This window comes from Electrona antarctica (assembly GCF_951216825.1).
Source record: "Electrona antarctica genome assembly, chromosome: 8".
Taxonomy (NCBI): Eukaryota; Metazoa; Chordata; class Actinopteri; order Myctophiformes; family Myctophidae; genus Electrona; species Electrona antarctica.
In genome coordinates, this window is record NC_136789.1 from 19699814 (window position 1) to 19725541 (window position 25728).

Genomic DNA, 25728 nt, shown 5'->3' on the forward strand with positions numbered 1-25728 from the left:
AAAAAAAGTAATCGCTACGAAAATATTCATTAATCAAATGAGGCATGCACTTTCACATCTTTCACCTATCCTGAGTCACGTTTCAGCTCATGTTTATGAGGAAAGGCCAGTAGGCTACGTTTTGTTCCAACCGGAGCATTTTTTACAGTGCAGGCACTGATGACATCATCATCAGGTAAGACAGGTCCACGTGTTTACAGCTGGCTGACTGACAGAGTCATTCACAGACAACAAAGACACAGAGAGACAAAACAAGCATAGCAACAAGCAGGCAGGCAGACAGACAGAAGAAGGCGGACATAAGGAAGAGTGGGAAGCTAGGATTGAAACCCTCCTAAAGTGTACTCCAAGGAAATCAGGTGTGACAGAGAAGCGGTGGATGTGGTGTTTGTGTCGAAAAGGAAAGTAAACTCTAAGCATTGAGTGACAGCAGAAAAGACAAAAAAAGTAAGTAATAGAATCTTTTCGTTATTAAGTCTATTTGAACAAGAATAAATGTTCAATAAATGCTGATATAGGTACAGGCAGAAAAATGCAATTGTGGGAAGGTCAGCAATACACTATAAGGCAACATACTGCAACAACAATGACAATAATAATAAAGATAAAGATACGATACGAATGATAGCCCCCATGAGATATATGGGGGGGAGGGGCTGGGGGGGGGGTAAGAAAAATATTAACAAGTGGAATGTAGCCAAGTCAATTTGAAAACATTGTGGCCTCTCAAATATACTTGTATCAATGTGCACAAGTATGTGCATTACATGTATATTTACAGTACAATATATTTAAAAAGTAAATGTAACTGATTAAATATTTGCTACCCACCTCTGTCATACAGATAGTTTGTATACAATGTACAATATCAGTTTGAGTAAGTAGGCCTATTTCTACCGGACAGCCTCTGTGCTATTGATATTATGAATTAATGAATTTGTATTATAAAGCAAATATTGTATAACATACATTTTGCATTACACACTTTGGTTATAGGGACAACTCAAATAGAAAAGGGTCTGTGATGTCATTAAATCCTTGTCAGTGAGATTGATTCTAATGATGTTCTTCTTGACTTATAACAACTTGTGTGTACGAGTGAATAAGTGGTAAAATCTGTTTGTGGATTGTATAAATATTTAAAGGTATTAATATGAGCTTATAAATTGTGACAACTAGGCTATACATTGGAGGATCCATTGGAACACCATTTGTTTTGCCATTTCCTGAAGAGTAACAGTGATATTTGTGGTTTTTAACAGGTTTCTGGTTTAGCCAATAAACCACTAATACATTCTCTTCCCTTGGCCTCTCTCTCTCTCTCTCTCTCTCTCTCTCTCTCTCTCTCTCTCTCTCTCTCTCTCTCTCTCTCTCTCTCTCTCTCTCTCTCTCTCTCTCTCTCTCTCTCTCTCTCTCTCTCTCTCTCTCTCTCTCAGATGTCTTCAGATCTTCCTGTTCCTAAACCTAAGCCAAGAGCTCGATATAAAAGAGACAGACTGCACAGTCAGCAGTCGGCTTCAGCAGAAAGGTCCAAACACTACTCATTTACATTTACAGAACAACGACTTAATGGTGAAATTGATGTCTGGTCTATAGCAATATATGTCAAGTACACACTATAGGTAGCCTGTAGTACCACTGAATACATAAACACAAGTGAAAATGCAACAAAATAGCAAATTAATCAAATAGATGATTTTCAACAAAGTCTTACTTAACCCATTTAGGCCTGATTTTGAAATTTATAAAATGTCATCTAAATCCTGACAGTTTTCTGTCAGGATTTGCGCCACATTTTCACGATTTTTTCAAAAATAGCAGACCTACAAGCTATGAGCTTGTAGATCTGCTATTTTTCAATAGCTAAATTATAACATAATGTTTAAAACACCAAGAGGGGTTCCCGCCCAAAATGGGTTCAAATTAGTTTTTTTCATGCAAATTTGTAAACAAGCACTGAAGCAGGTAATATTGGGCACAATTGAATTATTGAGTCACAGAAACCTCATTATGTCCCCTGTTTATTTCACAGTGATCTGACTGGTGATAATTGGCAGCCGGCCTCATCTAATGGTGAATATAACAGCGCAGGTACAGTATATACAATGCAAACACAACACAGGACGCACGCAGGAGCAAGGATATAGGAATATTTCCATTTCATTTGGGCTTTTTTAAAGAAAAAGTTATTTTGTAGGCTACACCTACGGAGCCGTAATGATCTTGAAGTGCAAAGAAAGGGAAAGGGTAGGTCTTCACCTACACAAATGTATTAATAGGGATACAACGTCTGGGTCACTCAGACCTTCGTCAGGCAGGCAGATGGATGCCCGATGAAGGTCTGAGTGACCCAACGTATCCCTATTAATACATTGTTGTAAGTTAGGAGTGCGGGACTCCCTTTTATGATATTTGTTGGAGATGGGATATGCTGCAGCATTACAGGGATTACATGGTTTACAGTTATATCTCTCCAGACTTGGATTGTGATGTAATATTGCAAGCATTATACACATAAAGACACCAGTTTCACCAACTGTTCCATAAATATATCTCTTCAGTTAGAGTCAAGGGCATGGCAGCTGGCCTGTTGGCAGGCCAGCGGGTCTAATGTTGGTACACATTTCCTACGGTCATATTTTTATATACGGGTGGTTGTTCCATTCAACACTTTGGTCCCAAACAGGGTATATAACGAAAACTACTGGTTAAATTGCCTCATCATTTTATGTGTGCCTTCATGTTCCTGGAGGATAAATACAGATTTTGGTGACACCTCACCCTTAGGCCAAAAGTCTTGCACACAATCTTCCACTTGCACACAAGATGAAAATCCAAAAGGTAGATTGGAGCAGCACAGCCTCTGGGGTTCCAGGGGGTCCCCCAGCTGAGGATATTTAGGAACCAAATGCACCCTTACCGGTCTGACTCTGAGAGTGTATACAAATGGAACCATTTAATAGAAATAAGGGAACCCTTACGGTTCCATTTTGTACACTCAAGGTTATGAGGGTCCGTGGCCTAATGCATACCAAACTGGGAGTCCTTGAAATTAAGAGGTTTGAGAATCACTGCTCAAAGGCAACAGGCGTTTAGACTTTCTAAGACTCAGCTTGTCTATTGCCTTGGAGTCAAACAAACAAAAAAGAAAATGCTTATTTACCTTACACAGTGTTTATGTATTACTTTCTCTATCATTCCTGTCCATTCTAGAGACAGAAGAATATTTGTTGCACATGTTGTCTGGTGCTTTAAAGCTTGCACTCTTAACTATACATTTTTGGCCTGGGCCGTGGCTCAGCGGTCCAGGCAGTCTGGCAGTGTGCCGCGGGTTCGACTCCCAATCCCGACGGCCTTTACTGCATGTCACTCCCCCATCTCTCTCCCCCATTCCCTGTCAGCCTACTGTCTGTCTGTCTATAAAAAATATAAAAAATAAAAGGTGAAAGCCGCATTAAAAAATATATCAATTTCTTGTAGGCTACATATAAGCAGCTGTCAAAAAATGGACTGGACTGGAGACTGAAATGTTGCACTTGCAGTCAGTTTCTTAAAATGATGGATTCCATCACTCCAAATGCTTGTTGTCAAAAACAGTTCCAAAAACAGTCGTCAAGCTGGCAAGCATGATTGTTGACAGTACAGCCACTATTCCTGTTCTAGAGCTTAAAGATAAAGCCATGTCATGCCAGCTAGTTGTCAGAACTCGTCACGCTACAGAGGAGCTGTAAATTCACAAATTACGAGTCCACTACTCTAGCCTGCCCTTTATATGTACAGTATGTATTTTAAACTATATTCTGTTTTAGCAGTAGACCTGAAATAATTAGTTTACATTACAAAGTGAATTCATGGAGTATTTTATGAGTATCTCATCCAGATGAGTACATGACAGAAGTGACATACCAAACCAACCCTGCATACAGTAGCTTTCACACAATTAAGAAACCAGCTCGGCTAGTTAAACAGCTGAGAGTAATGGAACAGTGCCATGTGACAGAGAGATCGGGAAACAGACACATTGACTGTCAGTCTAATTTTAGAGATGTCATCACCTTACAATAAGTCCCAGTTAAGTAACCTAAAGCTCTGGAACAATGAGGGGTTCCAGCGCGCGGCACCTCAAGCAGGAAGAAAAAAAGTCACTGGAGAAAACCAGTTCAAAATTCTGACATCCCATTATTCTGACCATTAGGTTAGTCTGAGGATAGGGTTAGGGTTAGTTATAACGGGGCCGCAGTTGCACCAATGGTACGTCGGAATAATGACATCATGACTACATAAATATGTATTGACATGGAAACAATTTGCCTGCATGCTGTTAATAAAAGAAAAGCTTCAATCAAAAGCTCTCTCAACAACTACTGTACTCTCTCAACATCAAATGCCCTTGAGCAAGGCATGTTGAAGTTGAGCCAGCTGGTCTGGTTGTTAGGTATTCGTACTTCCTCGAATGCGTCTTAGTGAAAATAGCCGATCTTGTGAGCTCGTTACATCTGGTATTTTAACTATTTGACAATTTTTGACAACTCTCACTTACGACATGCCCAAAATATGAACACAAATATGAACAACAGGTTGAAAGTGGTTAACTTAATGTGTTGATAGCGATGCCTTGATGAATAAGAACTGTGCTGAACTGAATTCAATTTGCCATTAATGTTGCCTAACTTGCCTTAGTAAGCTTTCCTGGTTGAATATGAACAAAACATGTAGCGTCGTAAGGGTTAACTTCTGAACAATATTTTCATAAAACATTCAAACCGGTTTTGGCTAGACAAAGTTGAAAGACAGCTCGACGCATGTGGTAATTTAGCCTCCTATTTTTCTATTTTGACTGAGGCATACCAATCTCTCTCTCTCCTTCTCTCTCTCTCTCTGTGTGTCTCTCTCTCTCGCTTCACAAACACGTCTCCAGTCTCCACCAATCTGACATCACTCAATCTCAGCTAGATCCTTGACAATGGGGAAAACTACAGTATTGTATATTGTCTTTTCTGTGCCGTGATTTAATTTGGTTGTTTTGAGCATGTTGATTTTCACAATCTAAAACAAAAAACAAAAACTGATATAACGACATAAGCCATAATATTATACTTCTATAAGATTGTATAGAAGTATAATGTATTTATCAAAAATAGTTGATCGACATCACAGCACATTGCATTGTGACACATTGCGAGCTTGTAGATCTGCTACAGTAAGCCCAGAATAGGGACGCCAGTCAGGTTGAAAGTGAAAATACAGATGAATAAAGTTTACACGCTATTTCTCAACCTTATCTCCATGTTATCATCGGTAGGATAGGGAGTACTATTATATTAACATGAAGACACTTAATAGGTTCAAGCTCTAAAGTGGGTTAACAACAATTACATTCAACTGTCAAAAATGTTGAATCCTTCCTTTTTTTAACAGTTTTAACAGTTTAACAGTGTCTGTAACATTTTTAATCAGTTCTCCTTGAACGGAACACCACCCCTCAACTTCTGAACTATGGCCTTTACTGCACTGTCATGTGTCTCATTAGCATAATTCATCACGTGTCCTGATAATAACTCACTGGCATGCAGATAACCACTTTAAGAAAAACTGAGATTTAAGGAACGTATAGTAAAAACAAAAGCAAATCTAAATTCATTTTCAGCCATGAAAGTACAATTTCAGACCCAATAATTATGTTGGCTCTGCAAAATCTATTTTAGTCATGCCATCCATTAGGTGAAAATATTTACAAATTACAAAAACAGCACATCTACAAGATCACAAGGTGTCGCAATGCGTTGTGAGGCTGTTTCCGCAGCGTGACACCCTCATCCAACGAAATATAAAATAGGGCTTGAGTGGTTAAGTGCTTCCATTCAGTTCTGCTTGGATTGATCAGCATACCATGTGGTGTTTCTAAAGTACAGTATAAGTCCTGAACTTTTCCTCCATCCTTCTCTCGCAGGAAACTATAATCCTCTTCCTCCTTTCTTCAACGGGTCGGACCCAGCCAACCTCAGCCTGGCTAGCGTGGCAAACATCATCTCTTTCAACATCCCCAGTCTGGCTGGGGTTGCTAATTCCATCGCCGGCATTCCTCCCAACCCTCCACCTGCTGCCGCTACACCAAGCCCAGCTCCGCCTAGCCTAGATAGCTTGGCTAGCAGTGTAGCAACTCATATACCTAGCTTGGCAGGGGTTGTTAGCTCTGTCACCAACCCTGCCACTGCTGCTAGCGCACCACCTCTTGACCCTGTTACTTCCGGCTCCAATGTACCTAGCTTAGACAACATAGTTAGCTCTTTGGCCGCCCATATTCCAAGCTTTGCAGGGATTGTTCCCTGCCCCACAGTGGCCATGCCGCCCAATGCCGTTCATCATGGCCCTAGTACCAATGTTTGGCCATACTCATATGGTGCAGCTAGCTTCAATGGCTCCATACCCACCCATATGCCAGGCTTAGCAGGGGATGTTGCTTCTGACCCTAATGTTGCCATGTTTCATCATCCTAACCTGGGTCCTATGTCGGTCACAATGCCCACTGCTCCCATGAACGAGATGCATCGCCCTCCCTCTCACCCTATGCCTGTGGCCAACAGCCATACAGGTACATCAAATCAATCAATCAATCAATCAATCAATCAATACAACTGATATTACTGCAGTGGTTCTCAAAGTACGGGCCAGGTACTCTCAGGGTTGCTTGAAGGGGTTCTTCAGGGATCTGTAAGGGGACCCTTACAGAACTATAACTCTGAGAGTGTACACATGGACCCATATAGAACCAAATAGTTCAGGTTAAATTAGTACACTCTCAGAGTTATACATCTTTGAAATTAAACGGTTTGAGAACCACTGCATATTACTGGACCTGGCTATCATGTTGGCAAAAGGGATAGTGAACTTCACCCCCAAAATGACTTTTCAATCTCTATCGATTACTCCCCCCATGGAGCCTTGGATTCATGGACACTTTTTTGTTTTGACTCCGGCAGAGTCTCCAGTATCTATAGGAGACTTAAAGAGTCTCCATTGAGGAGACTCGGTTATCAGAGTATTGGCTTAGTAACGCAACAAAAACATTTCCATGAATTCAAGGCTTCATGGGGTGTTTAATTGATAGAAAATAAGCAATTTTTTGGGTGAACTATCCCTTTGAGATGTAAAATAATACTAATAATTATAATAATATTAATGATGATGACAATAAACAGTTCCAGATGTTGAGGCCTTGTCCAGGATGGTGATGGCTTCATTGGACCACACCAAGGACCAGACTGCTCTTCTGAACTTCCCATCCACAGAGGGCCCTATCAGTCCTGGACCAATGGATAAAGGTATTGTATTGAATAATGAATTATGCACTATTTTACTACTCCCATCCTAGAAGTGGTGGTTTTGGCAGTTGTTCTCAAACCTTTTCTAACCCCCAAATGAATATGGCCGCGAACCCCAATCAGAAAATATTTTGTGCCTGGGACCCTAATTGTTTCGCAAATATTCCAAATGTTTCAAAAAGGGTAAAACAAGAAAGCAGATATATGAGCAATGTGACCGTTGTGATGCATTCACATAGCCAATGTATACAGCAGGGTTGAAGTTGGTGAACTGATTTTGTTATTAAGAAAGCATACTTTTGTTTTTAAATCACACCCGTGTGAATTGAGGGGTGCTCTTACATCATCTCATTCTGGCCAATCACAATTTGCGTCCTCACATTTGTCTTCAATTTTTGGTTTGTGTTTACGCAATGTTTGTTTTAAAAACACCATTGACAATGAAGGGAAATTTTATGTCATCTTGTCCCTAACACAAACATTAAATCCCATTAAGAATACAGAGAATTTAATGTTTGTTTTGACACGTTTGTTTTACATCATCATTACATCACCTAATCATAGCAACATGAGTTAGACTTTAATATATTAGCGTCCCTCACTTCACACAGGTGTGATCTTTTTACACAAACACTCAAAACTAGTCATAGGTGGTGGTAGAAAAACAATGTTTGTGTTTACACAAACCCTTAAAGCTGGACATAGGAGGGGCTAGCGCCCCTCAAAGATACCCTGGTTATCCCCCGGAACCCACTCAAACACCCCTGGGGGTCCCCGAAACGCCACTTTGAGAACCACTGGCTTTTGGCTCCTATTCTGTATTTAAGTCCGATTTTGTAGTCCTAGTTACGTCCGGGTCCAAGTGGTACCAGCTCCCGTCCGCATCTCATTGTAAATAGAATCTTTTTACAATGGCGTTATTTATCAGAAAGGAAACCATTGAGGGTTAAAATGGGTCTTAATGCTTCCAACTCGAGTAGAATTATTAATGTTCTGTGCAAGTGTCCATGACAAAGAAAATATATGATGTGGAGACAATAAAGACTATTATTATCATTATTATTGAAGGTGGTCCATTTGCTCAGTACAATATTTCGGGGGCATATTTAGAATGTGTGCAGTGTTGAGTACGTTGAATCTAGTTTCCATTAATGAGGATTTAGTTGACACAATGAAATAAAATGGCGATAGTATTCCGTGTGGGGCAGACGGCCTGTCACAGACAGATTTGCGAGACCAGTAGCTTTGTTGTTGCAAGGAAAGCGGTAAAATTAGACTTTCGTGGTTGTTTTTGTCTCAGATTTAGTCCGACGGAGGGACACAATAACTCCATGGGGACACAAAAGTGACACAAAAGTAGGACCCGGAAGTATCTCTGGAGGGGGGCACTCACGTCACGGCTAAAATACTGAATAGCTGTCTGATCCCTACTTTTTTTCCCCTCCTGCGCTTAGTTTCCAGTCCCTCCCCCATGACCATAAAAGGTCATGATCCCTACATCACTGTGCTGGCCAGTTGGGGATGTGAAGAGGAACCCGACACAGAGTCGTCCAATGAGGAAGAAGATTCAGGAGCTGATAATAAGCCGAAGGCAGGAGAACTTGAAAAAGGTCCTGTCCCTGACTGCACTGTCTACACCGATGGTCCTGTCCCTGGCTGCACTGTCCCCACCAATGGTCCTGTCCCTGGCTGCACTGTCTACACCGCTGGTCCTATCCCTGGCTGCACTGTCCCCACCAATGGTCCTGTCCCTGGCTGCACTGTCTACACCGATGGTCCTGTCCCTGGCTGCACTGTCCCCACCAATGGTCCTGTCCCTGGCTGCACTGTCTACACCGCTGGTCCTATCCCTGGCTGCACTGTCCCCACCAATGGTCCTGTCCCTGGCTGCACTGTCTACACCGATGGTCCTGTCCCTGACTGCACTGTCTACACCGATGGTCCTGTCCCTGACTGCACTGTCCCCACCAATGGTCCTGTCCCTGTCTACACCGATGGTCCTGTCCCTGGCTGCACTGCCAACACCAATGGGTAAATAAAACAGATAGGACAGCGATTCCCAATCTGTGGGCAGTGGTGGAAGAAGTACTCATTCAATTTGTTGTAGTAAAAGTCTGGAATTCAAAATAATAAAACATAATGATTGGAACCGTTTGTATTGCAGACCTCCAACCAGCCAATCGGATCGCGGGCGTCTGATCCCCTGTCGGGCACCCCCGTCCCCTCCCAACACTACCAAGCAATTACAAGATCAGGGCAATGCCCGCAAGCAGAAGACCCCGAGGTGCCCACGCACACACACACACACGCACGCACGCACTCACGCACGCACGCACGCACGCACGCACGCACAGACGCACGCACGCACGCACAGACACACAGACACACACACACACACACACACACACACACACACACACACACACACACACACACACACATCCACTCAACACTACTTGTCCACACACAGATTTCTTTCACAGTATCTCTGACTGTGTGTCAGTATTCATTCAACACTTTCCCATCCTGTACTTGTCATATTTTGACATTTGTTCATGTACTTTTGGCATCCAGATGCAATGCAGAGTAGTCTAGACCACGTTGACTCAGTGAGCTTGATGTAGGGTTCATATATTAGGGTAAGAAACAAGAGAAACGGTTGGATGGCACTTACACCCGCCTTCTAATGAGAGCGCAAAATCTGTCTTGGAAGAGCCACCCATCGACTGATCTAATATACGGCAACCTTCCCTGTGTTTCTTCACTAGTCCAATTCAGAAGAACACAGTTTGCCGGCCACTGCTACAGAGCTGACAATGAGGTTATATCTTCCCTTCTTCTCTGGAGTCCTGCCTCAAAGCAGACCAGAGGTAGAAAACTGTCGTACCCTGATGTCATCGCTAGGGACACATGCATCAGTAAGCAGGAACTGGGGATGGTAATGAAGGACCGGGAAGTCTGGCGTGGCATTGTGAAATCCATGATCTCGACCGCGGTCGAAAAATGATGAAATGATGATGATTAGGGTAAGTTTAGGAGGTAACCACATGAACCCTGCCGTCTATATTTTGGGCATGTCATTGTAGCTCAAATTGTCAAGAGAGAGTATAGGCCTAGTGTGTTTATGCAGGTAAACATATAGCTTTTTTAAGTAAACACAGGGCAAAGTTACATACTATACAGTTTCCACTTGGACTATGTTTAGCCAACATGGTTTGTATTCCTTTAGCGTCAACATACGCAAATACGCCAAATAGTTACGCACGCTGTCACACCTGGATGCCAAAGGTAAGTGACCAGACATCAAAACATGACTATTGGATGAGAAAGTGATGAGAATGTGATGCAGAATTCCGTTCTGTGCCATTGTCTTAATACCAGTGTGTGTGTGTGTATGTGTGTGTGTGTGTGTGTGTGTGTGTGTGTGTGTGTGTGTGTGTGTGCGTGTCTGGCCTTCAGGGCTGCGACCATTCGTGTGTCAAGAAAGAAGGGAGCTCTGACTCCCCAGCAGGTGAAAAACGATGTGGTCCAAACCGGCTGGCTGGATGTATGGAAAGGATTCAGGTATGATACACTATGTATACAGACAGACAGACAGTAAGCTAGATAAGATAGACATTACATAGTTATAGATACATATTGTTGCTGTCGGGAAGAAACATCTCATCTCCATATTCGTTTTTTATTTTTATTTTAAATTTTGTGAATTAGTGCCCTATACTTGATCAGACTACAGTTTCACACAAAATAATCAAAAGAAGCATATATGCAAGCTCAGAAGTGAAGCGTGGCGCAAAGTGTGACGCGAAACGTTTCGAGCTTGTGGATTGAAATGAATTTGAATCCTGAAAAGTAACAGTTTTGGACATATGAGGTTTCCCACAGACAGAGACAGTATACTGTAGATACTTACAGTACAGCCGAGATATAATTGTTTCCATTTTCTGTTGCATGGTCCTGTAGACACAGTGTGCTATGGGCAACGCTGGATGGACATGTGATGTCTCTGTGGAAGAAACGCACAGTGAGTACATTTCCCTGCATGGGTCGGTCTCTGACACTCTGTCCGTCTAAAAATAAGTTTAACCATTGTGGTACTTAACTTTACTATTTGGTGGTTTTACATTGGACCATAACTCTGTAATTGTCCACAGGTTCTGCTTTAGTGCAAACCCGAAGTGCCCACAAACTCATGAAATATTTTAGCACAACCTTTACTTTAAAGTGCATTATTCAAGAAGAATGTGTGTATATAGAGAATAGAGATCTTTCAGATTTTGTAGTGTTTGGCGATTGTCTCATGTAGTCCAATCTGAGGACCCATCGTCAAAAAGCGCCCTTGTGTCCTTGATTTTGAGTCAACAGTCTGTCTTGAGAGACTACATGTAGACCACTATATTACCATTATCATCATTTCCAGTGACATAGAATTACAAGACACATCTCAGGTAAGGATTTTCTATATCTTTTTTGCCTTCCAGGATAAGTTCAGTGAGGTGGTGTTCCATGTCTCCAACATCACCAACATAAAGAAGCAGGACAAGGGACGATTTTCCATCTACTTCAGGAAGAAACACTATGACTTCATGGCCCACAGTGATGGTAGGAGTCAGAGATTCCATTCTATTGGGTTCTATTCTAGAGCTTCCAATTTCTCTTTTTTACCTACAAAAACGAAACAAAAACACAATTTCCATGTGTATACTGAGACAAAAACAAGATTTAGTGAATACCATAGCTAGGCCACAACAAATGAATCCATTTCAGCATAGAGGCGGAGATGTCACTCCAGGAAGAGAAATCTTGTATTGTATTTCCCTTAAATGACATAATCAGAGCAGCATTTTATTTTTTATTTTATTTTGCTAAATTGTGAATGTCTCATGCAAATTGATTTGCAGTATGATCTATGGCTGAATAATGTCATGTCTTTAAATTGTTTAAATTGTTTGACAAACAATTTACAAACCGCATTTTCCACCACAGTCTGAAAACTATCACCTCTGCAGACTCCACCTCACCAGCACTTAGTTCTCTCCTTGTATCACGTCGTGTGTCGCCTATTTTTGATAGTTTCTAGTTATTGAGTTTCTAGTTATTGAGTTTACTATGAAAACCTGCATTTCATGTCAGTCAGTCCGTCACGCCTCGTGATACGCTCCATATATGGCTGTCTCCATATATGAAGATCACGGGCCCTAACTGGGCCATAACTGGCTGGCCTGAGGCCCCGCCTGGCCTTACTAATGTAATTAGCACACATTTGACACTCTACCCGGCCCGAAAACGTCAATTACAGAAAAAACATGAAGATGTACGTTTGTTACTTGTTATTCAGTTTATATATACTGTTTTCCTTTACCACAAACCCTAGAGCCCTAGGCCAATTCTGTTATATACATGTTCTTATAAGACAGACTTTCTCACTGGAAAAGACAAAGCGCATCTGCTAAATGCCTAAATTGTTATAATAAATTAAAGAATAGGAAATATCTATATCTATTCTAGCGGTGCAAGAAGCCTGGGTATCTTCTCTTCTCGCAACTCGTGGCCAGGCTAGACCCACCCCTCCAGAACTACATCGGCCAATCACTATCAAGGATCCTCGAAGCCGAGCATATGCTGCTATCTGGGATCATGACCTCTGGGTTTACCACAATAAGGAGGTAAATACAAACTGTCTTTTAAAATAATGTTCTCTATTTTGTGTACATTCTTGAAGAATTAGATGGGTAGTAAGCTTTTTGCAACCTTCTTAATTATTGTAACTTTCTCCTTTATTCCAGAGTTTAGAAAATAAAATCAACTTTTTGTTTAAGTTATTTTTAAATGCAACTTTTTGTTTAAGTTATTTTTACATCAAATGCTAATTGCCATTTTTATTTCGTTTGTTTTTTGTGGTGGAGCTACCCATTATTTATGTTTGGATAACTGATGCCTTTAATGAACTGCCTTTAATGTATTCCAGGACTACCAGCTGGGTGTAGGTTCTTTCTACATTACACTGAAGGTGGCATCAGTGAAACAGGCAGGAAAACACAGTTTCAGCCTAATGACTCCATACAAAATATTCAAGTACGTGTAAACCGTCCTAAACTATAGGCCTATCTCTGTCTATTTCCTTTCGTTTCGGTTTTTTTCCTCACCTCATCTCATTCTTCTCAGCCTTCTAGTCATCTTTCTTCTGCATGTTCTCTTTCTTTGGTATTCTGTTTTCTTTTCTCCCCCTCCCTTCTTAATCATCTTATTTTCTTGTGCCATTACTTATTTTCTTTAATATTTTCATTTATTTCATGTGTCTTTTCTTCTGTCGCGACTGTGCCTTCCTTCCCTGATTTGAGTCTGGTTTATTAGCCAGGCTATTCCTTCCCTCCCTGTGTGCTCCGGTGTTTTTTCGGCTCTGGCCAATGCCCTCCTGTCTGATTCCCCCACGTGTGTGTTGCAGTCTGCTGCTCCACGGTCCACCAGCTGTCCCCCATCACCTCGTTAGAGTCCCTCATGTATTCAACCTGTGGCTTTTGTATGTTCTACTAACCTCGCGTCACCAGGCTTTCCACCTCGGAGGAAAAATGTTCTACCGAAATGAAATGAAATGAAATGAAATCTATATTTACCCAGGGTATCTGGGCTAAGCTCAAGAACTTGTTTCCAGCCAGGCCCTGCTCATAGAACACATTTCATCGTAGTGGTTGATGCCTTGTTCAAGGGCATTTCAGCGGTGGTAATTTTAACGTGTCGGACGGCTGGTTCGAACTGGGAACCTTCCGGTATCTAGACCGCGCCGCTATCCGTTCGGCCACCGCTGCCACCGTAGAAGACATGATAAGATACTTGATCATAGTAGTCATCTTCTTAGCTGCCGTTATGATATCTTTAATATAGGCTATTGTAGTCTGTTGTTTACCAGCATTAGGACTCGACCTTGACAGACTAGTCCTTGTTATGGTCTATCAATTCTGTATGCTTTGGAGGTAGAGCTGGTCCAAGGCATTAGAGCTATGGAATCAGAGAGGAATGCAAGCTATTTAAATCATATCATACAAACCAACCTTGATAGTCGTCATGGTAAATAAATTATAAGTATAGTGATAGCCTATTACATCAAAACTATTATGCAAAAGTAAAATAGGGCTGCCAGCTGGCATATTAAACAACATCTGTACATGTTTTGTATAGTCAAAAGTCCAAATCAAAATCACTCATCATCTTTCACAAATCCTGCAAATTCATTTGTCTATAGGCCTACGTCTTTACAAAATTGACCAGTAGGCTATGTTTAACTTTTCCTGATTAAATATTGCGGGAGATGCTCCTACTCCTCAAAGTGGAGAGCAGGTACGAGTAAAAGTGAATATGCCACACACTATCACAGTGACATTGATATCTCTGCAGAGGCCAGCACTGTATGGTAGCTGCCTGGACAGTGCTACCATAAAATAATGGGCTACCAGGTAGACATTTCCCCTGCTGAGAGAGTATTCAGCCTGCACACAGCCGGCTATATCGTTGCTGTTTGTTGGGTAGAATTTCCACATTTTAACATTTTGTGTTTATTGATATTACTTGATCATCCTACAGCATCACACAAAACCACCAAAAGTAGCAGAAACATGGCACAAAGCGACTCGTTTTTAAAACTCATCTGTGGCTCCCCACATGCGTTGCTGGTTACGACACATGCGTGGTGGCCGGTTAAAACTCACCCGTGGCGTCCCTGTGAGGTTAGGGTTAGGTAACGTTAGGGGTGGGGTAGAGTGTCGGACTAATGCCTGTCGAACCGCCTATCTACTACTTTTGCTATTTTTGTATTTCAAAATGTGGATATAGGCCTATACCAGATTTCCAGTTCCACTCAACACAAACGATGTGTTATTTTATAAACAATTTTTTATAAAATGTTTAAAACAAATATTACTGTATAGCTATGAGCCGGGCCACACAGACCACTTACACTCTGCCCACATAAAGCATTGCATATGATGGCACTTGAGTGATCCAGTCTGGATCACTCAAGTGCCATCATATGCAATGCATCCAGATCTCAGCCAGACATGATGACATATCCAGATCTCAGCCAGATTTGGGCCACATATGGCCCATAATTTAGCCAGATCTCAGCCAGATTTGGGCCGCCACATATGTCCCATGAGTCATGACATAGCCAGATCTCAGCCAATTGTATGGCCATAGCTGGCCCTCTTCTAGCTCTACTGTATGTTGCACAGGAAATATGATGCTGATAGTTTTACACCTCCATTTTCTGCCAGTGTAATGAGTGTATGGTTATTTTCTTTGCAGTTTGTATAGCCTACTGTTGATGATGGTGCTTCTTATTTCTTACCTTTGTATTGCTGACAGTACTTTTCCTCTGTATCAGTAACTTTGTAACTCTCGACTGCTGTGCTCAGCATTGCCAGCAATCAATCTGTCTAGGCCTGGCTGGCATCTCTGCCATGGGTCTTTCATGTTAACCATTTGCTTTCTTGCTCTGATTCCATTTCATTTCTTGATATTTTTCTCTGTCTCTTTTAATGATTCCCTCAATGTCTTCCTATTTCAGTTTTTCTGTTGAGTCGTCCAAGGACCTGCCTGTCTGGCTGGACCGTCTGAACGCCACCATCCGCAGTGCCCTGTCCTGCAGCCTGGTGGCACAACGTCTGTGGGAGAGCCCCTTTAACAAGGTCTGTGGTGATTGTAGTGCAGCTAACCCTGAATGGGCCTCCGTCAACCTGCTGCTGCTCCTCTGTGAGCCATGTGCTGGTAAGAGTTATTATATGATCCCCATTCTGGCTGCATGACTGTCAATGTTAAAAATGCTATCAGTGCTTTGTTGAACTTACATAGGAAACTCAACCAGACATAAATCCGGCTGAAGTAATTCATTTCAATGGAAATTGTATGAGGGAGCGTGTAGCAAAAATATTAGACTTGTTAATTACTATAGATGTATTATCTAAGTATTATTATTATCTAATATCTATTATAACCTATAGCTGTTTCCACACTTCCCTTTCAAACTGATTCCTGCATTCCAACTGAACCACAAGTTTCACTTGGAATTCTAACAAACCGGTTTGACCATGAACAGATAATATATTATTTAATTGGCAGTAATAACGACCCGTTTGTATTTTTAACAGTAGCCAGCTGTCAGAGGTGATCTGTAACACTCAAAGATATCTAGCTAAGAAATCCATCAGCTAAATCATTAGTCTTCCAGATTAATGAATGAATGAATTAATCTCTCTCTCTCTCTCTCTCTCTCTCACACACACACACACACACACACACACACACACAGGGCATCACCGTGGAATGGGCAGTCGTGTGTCCAAAGTTCGGAGCCTCAAGTTGGATGACAAGGTCTGGACTGAACCATTGATGCAGGTGAGGGTGAGATTGATCATTGGGCTGTACCATCTGTACAGTACACACCACCAAAAGATGGCAGAGGACAAAGATATTTATTCGGATAGTAATCATTATTATAGAGTGTTAGTTAAAGAACCACTTCAACACTTTTCAACCTATCTGCGTATCGGCCACACACACACGCACGCACGCACGCACGCACGCACGCACGCACGCACACACACACACACACACACTCTCTCTCTCTCTCTCTCTCTCTCTCTGCACCGCTCAGTTCACATGTTGGTGTGGTTTTACAACATAATTAAAAACATTGACAGGGAGGGAATCACAATTACTGTGACACTCCAGCCCCCCCCCCCCCCCCCCCTCTCTCTCTCTCTCTCTCTCTCTCATTTCTTATCAATTTAATTTGTTTCTGTCTCAACAAATTAATCACAATCTCTGTCTATTCTTCTTTGTCACGGCTCTGCCCCCAGCTGTTTGTTCGCTACGGTAACAGGGTGGCCAATCAGATCTGGTCTCCAATTATCCCAGCACCAGAACAACTGCTTCCGGATTCTTCCAATGAGCAGAGGTCAAAGTTTATCTGGGACAAATACACCAAGGGACGCTACAGACGAGCCCACCCTCTGGCTTCATCCCAAAGACTACTGAATCAGGTGTGTGTGTGTGTGTGTGTGTGTGTGTGTGTGTGTGTGGGTGAATGAGAGAGAGATGTTGCTCTACAAACCATAACGTCAGTGAAGGGCGCCCTCTAGGGGAAAGTTGTTAATCCATGTGTATTTTGTAGAGTGTATTACATAAAAGAAAAGCAATTCATTAAATAAGATAAATTACTGTATACATAAAATATTTATGTGTGTGTGTGTGTGTGTGTGTGTGTGTGTGTGTGTGTGTGTGTGTGTATCCAGAGGCTGTGTGAGGTTGTATGTAGTGACGATGTAGAAGAGACCATGTTCCTAATCTGCTCTGGAGCCAAGGTTTGAACACTGATATTCTATTCTATTCTATTCTATTCTATTCTATTCTATTTTATAGTTACAGAAAATGTCTAGTAGGCTGTAATGGAATCAAGATAACATTTGGAGAAAATATATATTTTTCAGTACGCTTAGAATATAATGTAGGCTATATACTTTAGAAACATATACAGTACATTCTTCAGCATGGGTAACACTAAGTGTAAAAAATTGTTCTAATTCTTTGATTCAAGTTGCCATTTGTACATGTGCTACAGTGTAGTATAGTTATGTGGTACAGTGTTACTTCATACAGTCTATAGTTTACTACACTGTAGTAGTATGTGTATGGATTAAGTAACAGTAGTAAAGTAACTACAGTGTAACGTCCTGTCTGTACAGGTGTGTCAGGGGGAAGACACACAGAGTGGCTCTCTCACCTCTCTGGCTGAGAAGGCAGGCCGAACCCTGCAGACTGAGCTGCTCAGACATAATGAATACACAGGTACACACACACACACACACACACACACACACACGCACACACACACACACGCACGCACGCACGCACGCACGCACGCACGCACGCACGCACGCACGCACGCACGCACAGTCATTTCTTTATTGCTTTTTTGACATTTGTTGATTCATGTGATTTTATTTCCAGAGGTCCCACCCTACCTTCCTCAGTCGGCCGATCGTGACTCTATCCCCTCAGGTAGGTCTATTACTGGTTTAAACCACTGTCTATTATTCTGATTGAGAGTGTATTCAATGTCTGTATTCACATGTATATTTGTGTGTGTGTGTGTGTGTGTGTGTGTGTGTGTGTGTGTGTGTGTGTGTGTGTGTGTGTGTGTGTGTGTGTGTGTGCGGGGTACGCGTGTTCCAGGTGTCGATGAAGAGGATGAGGAGCTTCATGGAAAACTGGAAGGCGATCGTTTCCTGTTCTCGTTAGAGAATGAATCTGCGGCTTGCGACGTCCTGGACCTAAGAGAGGTCCTGTCTGTGTTCACACGACCCGGGTAAACACTGCTTTACTCAACCACTTGACCACACCACCCGGGTAAACACTGCTTTACTTAACCACTTGACCACACCACCTGGCCGGTAAACACTGCTTTACTCAACCACTTGACCACACCACCTGGGTAAACACTGCTTTACTTAACCACTTGACCACACCACCTGGGTAAACACTGCTTTACTTAACCACTTGACCACACCACCTGGGTAAACACTGCTTTACTCAACCACTTGACCACACCACCCGGCCGGTAAACACTGCTTTACTCAACCACTTGACCACACCACCCGGGTAAACACTGCTTTACTCAACCACTTGACCACACCGCCCGGGTAAACACTGCTTTACTCAACCACTTGACCACACCACCCGGGTAAACACTGCTTTACTCAACCACTTGACCACACCACCCGGGTAAACACTGCCTTACTTAAATGGATATTTCACTTTCAATAACATGTTGGGCCATTTTATAGTCTACTCAGGCTTATGTGAACACCCCAGACAGTTTTTAAGTTGCATGATTCAGTATTTAGATATTATATATTCATTTTAGCTGCCCTGCCCCCTTCCTATACAAACCCATTGTAACTCCAAACTCCATTTTAACCATGTTAGATTCATCAAAAACACCCATCCTTGGTTCTGGTACGTGAGACAAGTGAACGTGAGAAGGAGGCCGTGCTTTTTTTAATTACTTTTCCTTATTTTTAAGAATTGTTTTGGAAAATGAAAAGAAAATCCGCTCAAAAATGCTCAAAAGCAACATCTGGTTTGGAGATGTGTTTGGCCACCAAAAATGTGGGGGAAGAAAGTGAAAAATTACCCTTGGCTAAACCGTGTGTGTGTGTGTGTTGTACTTGTTATCTAGACCCAGTCATGAGTTTGAGATGGTGACGCTGACAGATCGCATGATTTGTGCTGCTGACTCACTGGAGGCGCTGCAGAGTCACTTTTTCCACATTGTGAAGGTACAGAACCGTCTCTCTTCATGCATTCAACTAATGTGAGTGCTCCTACAGTGATGTACAGTATCTGATACTGTGTACAGTGATAACAGTGTACACTGTATCAAATCTAAGAAGCACTTTTACCGTTCGAAATATTTGTTATTATTAAGTAGCACACTTAAATTCACTGTGTCACTATTCTAAGCTCAGTTCAAGCCTTTGCAAACAGGAGAATCAACTACATAACCCATAGGCTTTGTCAATCCATCCATCCATCAATGCATCCCTGTTCTACAGGTGATACTCCCAGGGGGCATGTCAGAATGCGAGCTGGGGACGGTGCTCGCTTTGAGCAAGGTGAGCATCATGGGAGTGGGCGGAGCCCTGGTGCATCCTGAAGCGTGGGCCGTCCTCCTCTTGGGCGGAGCTATAATCTACCCTGCCCCCATGTGTTCGCAAGACCCAATGAGGTTGACAATAGACACACAAACACGTCACAGTGAGTACAAAGTGCGCACGCACGCACGCACGCACGCACGCACGCACGCACGCATACACACACACACACCCACACACACACACACACACACAGATTTCTGTTGGATCCACATCTACAATATACTGTATATGTGCTGCATAAGCCACCAACCACACCAATTCTCCTATACACTCGAAATGAAACCAACTGAACCCTTAAAGGTGCATTTGGTTCCATTTGTACAATCTTCAGAGTTAAATGAACAGATAGATTTTATTGTCCAGCACAACATTGTGGATGTAAAGTGCGGTTATCACCCAGAGCATAGTATTGAACCTTTTAGCAAATCCTGTGCTTTTGTAAAACAAGAATTCTAGGCCTCTAGCTTAAGGGTGGAAAGTAAACATGCAGTAAAGTTGTTGGGTGAACCTTGAAAACAAACCTAACAGAGTTTGTAGGCTACGTCCTATCCTGTCTGGTTATCCTGTCTGGTTATCCTGTCTGGTTTTCAAAATGAAAGGGGAGGAATTTGTTTGCCAGTTAGGCTGTCAGTCAAACTTTCACAGTAGGAACTTGACAGAAAAAGTGAAAGTGAAAATGTGTAATAAAGATCCTTACATCAAAGGAGCCTGGGTCAGTTGTTTTGAACCAAACAACTAAACAACCACCATTCTCAGAAGCTTAAAAACATGCAATTTTGTAAAGAATTGTGAGGGTGACCATTGAATTAAATGGTTGCTTGGCCAGTGTGTGTGTGACCGTTAGACAAACTGCAGCTCTGAATTTCCCTTGCGGTATAAATAAAGTTCTGTCTAATTGCTCATCATGGAACTTTCATCTCTCCTGCAGAAATGGATGCAACTGAACACACCATAGCTCTTGTGACTGGAGAAAGGTCTGTACTAATAATAATTGTAATAATAATAGTAATATACCAATAATAATAATAATAATTAATATTATTATAATTAATATTATTATAAATGATCCATTCCATGTTATGTTAATCGTCCTTCCCATTTCAGGACCGTGTCCCTATGTTTTGAGGAAGACCACAGCTGCCAGACCTGGTTCAGTCATCTCCAGTTCGTAGCCAGTCAGAACTTGGCCGCTCCCCCCAAGTCCCCCTCTCTGCTGCCCAAACAGAACTCTCTCTACCAGCTGACCTGGGGCAAGGTGCCACCTGCAATTGAACGCTGCATCTCGCATATAACCCAGCATGGTGAGTCTGTCTGTCTGTCTGTCTGTCTGTCTGTCTGTCTGTCTGTCTTGTCTTGTCTTGTCTTGTCTTGTCTTGCACATATTTGCACACATTGTCTGTCCTCATGACTTACTTAACATCTGACACTGAAGCATGTATCAAACTCGGTAGGCAATTGATCGCAAGTGTAGCAAGCACACCTTCTGTCCTGTATAATCAGTAATCACATACCATTTTGTCATCAAATCTGTCATTTGCATTAATCAATCAGTCAGTCAGTCAGTCAGTCAGTCAGTCAGTCAGTCAGTCAGTCAGTCAGTCAGTTTTAGTTCAGAGCTCACTAGACTATGTTACACATAAATAGTAACATAGGGGATTTGTAATGAAAATGAAAAATGCTTAATAAAAACTTGGTCACAAAAAAAAATAGTAACATAGCCTATAGCCTATATCACACCTGCCAAATAACACATATCATCTAAAGTCACATGTGCATAAAGGATCACATCCAAACGAATCCACGTCCTGTAACATAATTTGACTGCACCACATCTATTTCACCAGCAGATGTCATATATGTGCACTATATTAAACTAAGTGTCAAGTAGTGAACCCATTTTGATTTGTTTCAGAAAGCCCTTGTTTGCCATTGCGAGGTAGGAATGACAGATACAGGTTACAAAAACCTTGTTTTCTCCCTGGAGTCTGTCCTCCTAGGTGTCATACTTATGTGTTGTTGTTGTTGTTATTATTACTCAAGTGAAATGCAACGTATTGTACTTGACAAATATAAGTGTTTTGAATATTTTGTCTTTTGGATTGCAATCCTTGTCTCAGGCCTTAAGGTGGAGGGTGTGTACCGCCGCTGTGGCCTCGTCACCAAAGTCTCCCAATTGGTAGAAGCCCTGACGACCTCGCCAAGCTCCACCCCTCTGGAGAAAGACGAACAAGGCATCCTGGACACTGCCTCTGCCCTCAAGCAATGTGTCCGCAGGCAGGATTCACTCATACCACTGGATCAAAGGAAACTGTGGGTGGAGGCTGCAGGTGAATGCCCTTAACCACTTAAGCCCTATATACTTAACCCTAAAAGTAGCCAATCTAATAGATCTCAATGCCTCACATTAAGATGTGTTATGAGCTGATCGGCAATTTTCCTTATGTTGGGCATATCATTATATGAACAAATAAATAAATCACATTAAAAAATGTCTCTTTGGTACAAAACCATGTTTTTAATTCTATGATTCTATTCTATATGTCCCTCTTTGTTATAACTCAGCCCTGACAGATGAGCAGGCCAGACTGGTGGCCTACAGGCGGTTACTACGACAACTGCCCTGTGACAACAGAGCTACGCTGAACGCACTCTGTGAACACTTCTACATGTGAGAGACACACACATTCAGAGAAAAACACGCACATCCTCTTTGTTGCTGAGCCAGACTGTAAAAACAGAAAATGTAGAACAAAGTGAGGGGTCGCAACTCACTTTTGAATGCTGAATGCTGAAGAAAAAGAATAAAAAATAGCGTCAAAACAGCACAGGTATACGACGTTTCGACCGTGAGATCTTTATCAAGTATATGACACACACACACACACACTAAATCCCATTCGAACCCATGTAAATAGCCTATCTTCAAGCTCACAATGCGTTGCAGTGTGACAAGTTGTGAACTTGTACATGTGCCATTTTCAGTGAGCGACACTGAGCCGGCACCAGAACACCACTAAAATGGATTATATGAAATGAAAGGAGAATTCCATGCTAGAAGGCTTTCTTACCTTTATTTGTAGTTGTTACGTCCCCACCAAAGAGGTCCAGGTGTTATTTTGTGCAAAAGTGCATTATTGGCTACCAATAATGCCCCATTGAGGGCTAATATAAGCCCTCAATGGGGGTTGGGTTTTTGTGCTAATTCGCTTATTTATATCGAAATAAGTAGTAAAGTGTGCCGCTTGGGATACTATTTACATTATGAAGAGATATACAAAAAAACCAAAAGATTTTTGAGCGATGGAAATAAGCAAATTAGCACAAAAACCCAACACCCCAATGCCCCATTCAATTCAATGCAATTCAATTCATTGAGGGCTTATGGTAGGGGAAATAATGCACTTTTACATAAAATAACACCTGGACCTCTTTGGTGGGGACGTAACTACAAATAAAGGTAAGAAAGCCTTCTAGCATGGAATTATCCTTTAAACATATATGTCGTTTAGCTTCACAATGTCTTAAAGTTTTCCCCCTCCTCTCCTGTCTTCTCTCAGGGTTCAGATCTTCAGTTCTGAGAACCGTATGACATCTCATAACCTGGCCGTGGTTCTGGTTCCCACCCTGTTCCAGGAACTGGCCATGAACCCAGAGATGGTCCGCCTCACCAAGGAACTCATCATCCATCACACCTTGCTGTTCCTGGTATGTGTGTGTGTGTGTGTGTGTGTGTGTGTGTGTGTGTGTGTGTGTGTGTGTGTGTGTGTGTGTGTGTGTGTGTGTGTGTGCATATGGGTTTGTGCAGGCGTACACATGTGTTTGCCTTCAACACCACCTCTCTACAGACTACATGTACCAACAGGCATCCTGTCTAGGTTTAGCTTCACTTAAAACTGTGGTGTGTGAAATTTTGGATACTTGCAAGGTCTGTAAATAAGATGCACTGTATGAAGGTTTCATGGAGACATGACACTAGAGTATGTGCATGACACATGCTGGCCATCATTCTGGCTTGTCATGTTGTCCAAACCCAGCCTGACTCTGCAGTCACGCTGGATTTTAGGCTCACCCGTTTTGACACAACCTAATTATTTTAATTTTAAAAAGACACATTTTTGTTTAGGTACTTGAGCCAGTATATCATAGGTGCCCACACTTTTTTGACTTGAGAGCTACTTTCAAAATGACTCAACAAGATCTACCCATCAAAAAAATGATTATCCATTGCTGAAAATAGTTTAAAAACCTACCTGAGGGGGCATTGGAATAGGCACTGGAATGACCTGGTTAAATGAAGGATGCACATGGATAACTGGAGGAGAGCTATAATATTGACACCATATGATCTCTCCACAGAGCCCTGAGGATGACAAAGCAGAGGAGGGTGAAGAACAGATAACAGTCTTCTAAAATGCCCAGATACAACACAGGACAGGAGAGAGGAAATTAACCGAAGAAAGAGAAGAAAATGGATGAGAGGAGGAATGTCACTTTCCATGCAATGTTTGGGCAGCACATATACCTGTATATAGGCCTACCGGCTACCGCATATTCTATATCAGTGGAGATTAACTTGGGAGTAACAGTTTACATTTGAGCTCTTAGCTGGCGTTCTTCAGCCAATGCTACTGTAATGGAAAACACTCTAGTCTATTTACCATGATCACTAACACAACCAAATGTAAGCGGCAGCAGAGCACAATGGTTTTGAGGTTAGCTGGTCTGAAACAGCAGTTTATACAAGGTACAGGAAGTTTTCTTTTGTAATGGTGGTTTTACCTCTCATGTTAAAGTTTTCTATTATTTTTACATTCAAATTTATGAATGTCTCATTTCATATTACTAATACTTACTAATATATGTATTCTTGTTTGTGGTGAGACATAAGGCCAGGTGTTTTTTTTGTTTTGTTTTTCTGTGCTGAAACTATAGAATGTATCCTCACATTATTGTACATACTCTAGCTGGTAAATTGCTTAATGGTTTTAAAGCTACAATCTGTAAGTTGTAAGTTGCATCGATGTCCAAACTACAATAAACATAGTGCCACATCTGTCCAATCCCAATGCACCGTCTGCTTATTGCCATTGTACACCAGGCACAAATCAGCAGCAGGCATAGTTTTTTCCAAAGAGGGCACTTAATTTGTCAAACCCCCCTATGTATAACAAATACTTACCTATTATTAACAAAGTGATGCGTTGAAAAAGGCTACAAGTAGGCTACAATTATGCAGCAGCACCAACAACAGACAAACAAACAAACGGACATATGTTGAAGTTAGTTGAACATTATAATACTATGTGTGATATAAAATTAAATGAAATGAATAATAATCATTAAGAACTTATATATTTAACATTTGTAAAACATATTAAAATATGTATTGGTAGGGTATGGTACTACTGGCCAATCTTAACTGGAGGGGCAGAATGTCCAATTGGGCATTGGGGGGCAATGCCCCCCTGTAGAGACGCCAGGTACGTGTCCCATCCCAGTTCCAGATGTTCTCAAAGTGGGGTCAAGGGACCGCCAGGGGTCCTTGAGCGGGTTTGAGTGATTGATTGATTGAAATATTTATTAACGGTTTGCAGAATTACAGTACATTTCGAGCACAAACTCAATACAAAGGCTGTTAACTGTGAGTGGACGACCCAATTAAGCATTACACTTGTTGGGTCCCCAACAAAATGAAT

General features: G+C 41.8%; 2 protein-coding genes across 2 annotated transcripts in view; one reads left to right on the top strand and one right to left on the bottom strand.

Annotated features, from left to right (window-relative positions):
- Window positions 1–13543, bottom strand: part of LOC306927712 (platelet-derived growth factor receptor beta-like) — a 52441-nt gene extending 38898 nt beyond the window's left edge. Inside the window, exons 1-2 of the mRNA XM_079507544.1 lie at window positions 13469–13543; window positions 11236–11328 (exon numbers count right to left, since the gene is read on the bottom strand). The gene's annotated coding sequence lies outside the window, so the exon portion shown is untranslated. The remainder of the gene's footprint in view (window positions 1–11235; window positions 11329–13468) is intronic.
- Window positions 299–25154, top strand: LOC306928651 (arf-GAP with Rho-GAP domain, ANK repeat and PH domain-containing protein 1). The gene is made up of 27 exons (XM_079508921.1): window positions 299–447; window positions 1437–1528; window positions 2033–2091; window positions 5951–6592; window positions 7200–7322; window positions 8777–9353; window positions 9487–9606; window positions 10782–10886; window positions 11286–11346; window positions 11804–11924; window positions 12831–12988; window positions 13291–13397; window positions 15883–16082; window positions 16624–16709; window positions 17174–17356; window positions 17609–17677; window positions 18059–18161; window positions 18324–18374; window positions 18549–18681; window positions 19555–19654; window positions 19931–20132; window positions 20961–21006; window positions 21137–21333; window positions 22150–22359; window positions 22595–22700; window positions 23590–23737; window positions 24389–25154. The coding sequence occupies exons 2-27, from the start codon at window positions 1437–1439 to the stop codon at window positions 24440–24442; spliced, it is 4053 nt and encodes a 1350-aa protein (XP_079365047.1). The 5' UTR covers window positions 299–447; the 3' UTR covers window positions 24443–25154.
- The last annotated feature ends 574 nt before the right edge of the window (window positions 25155–25728 follow it).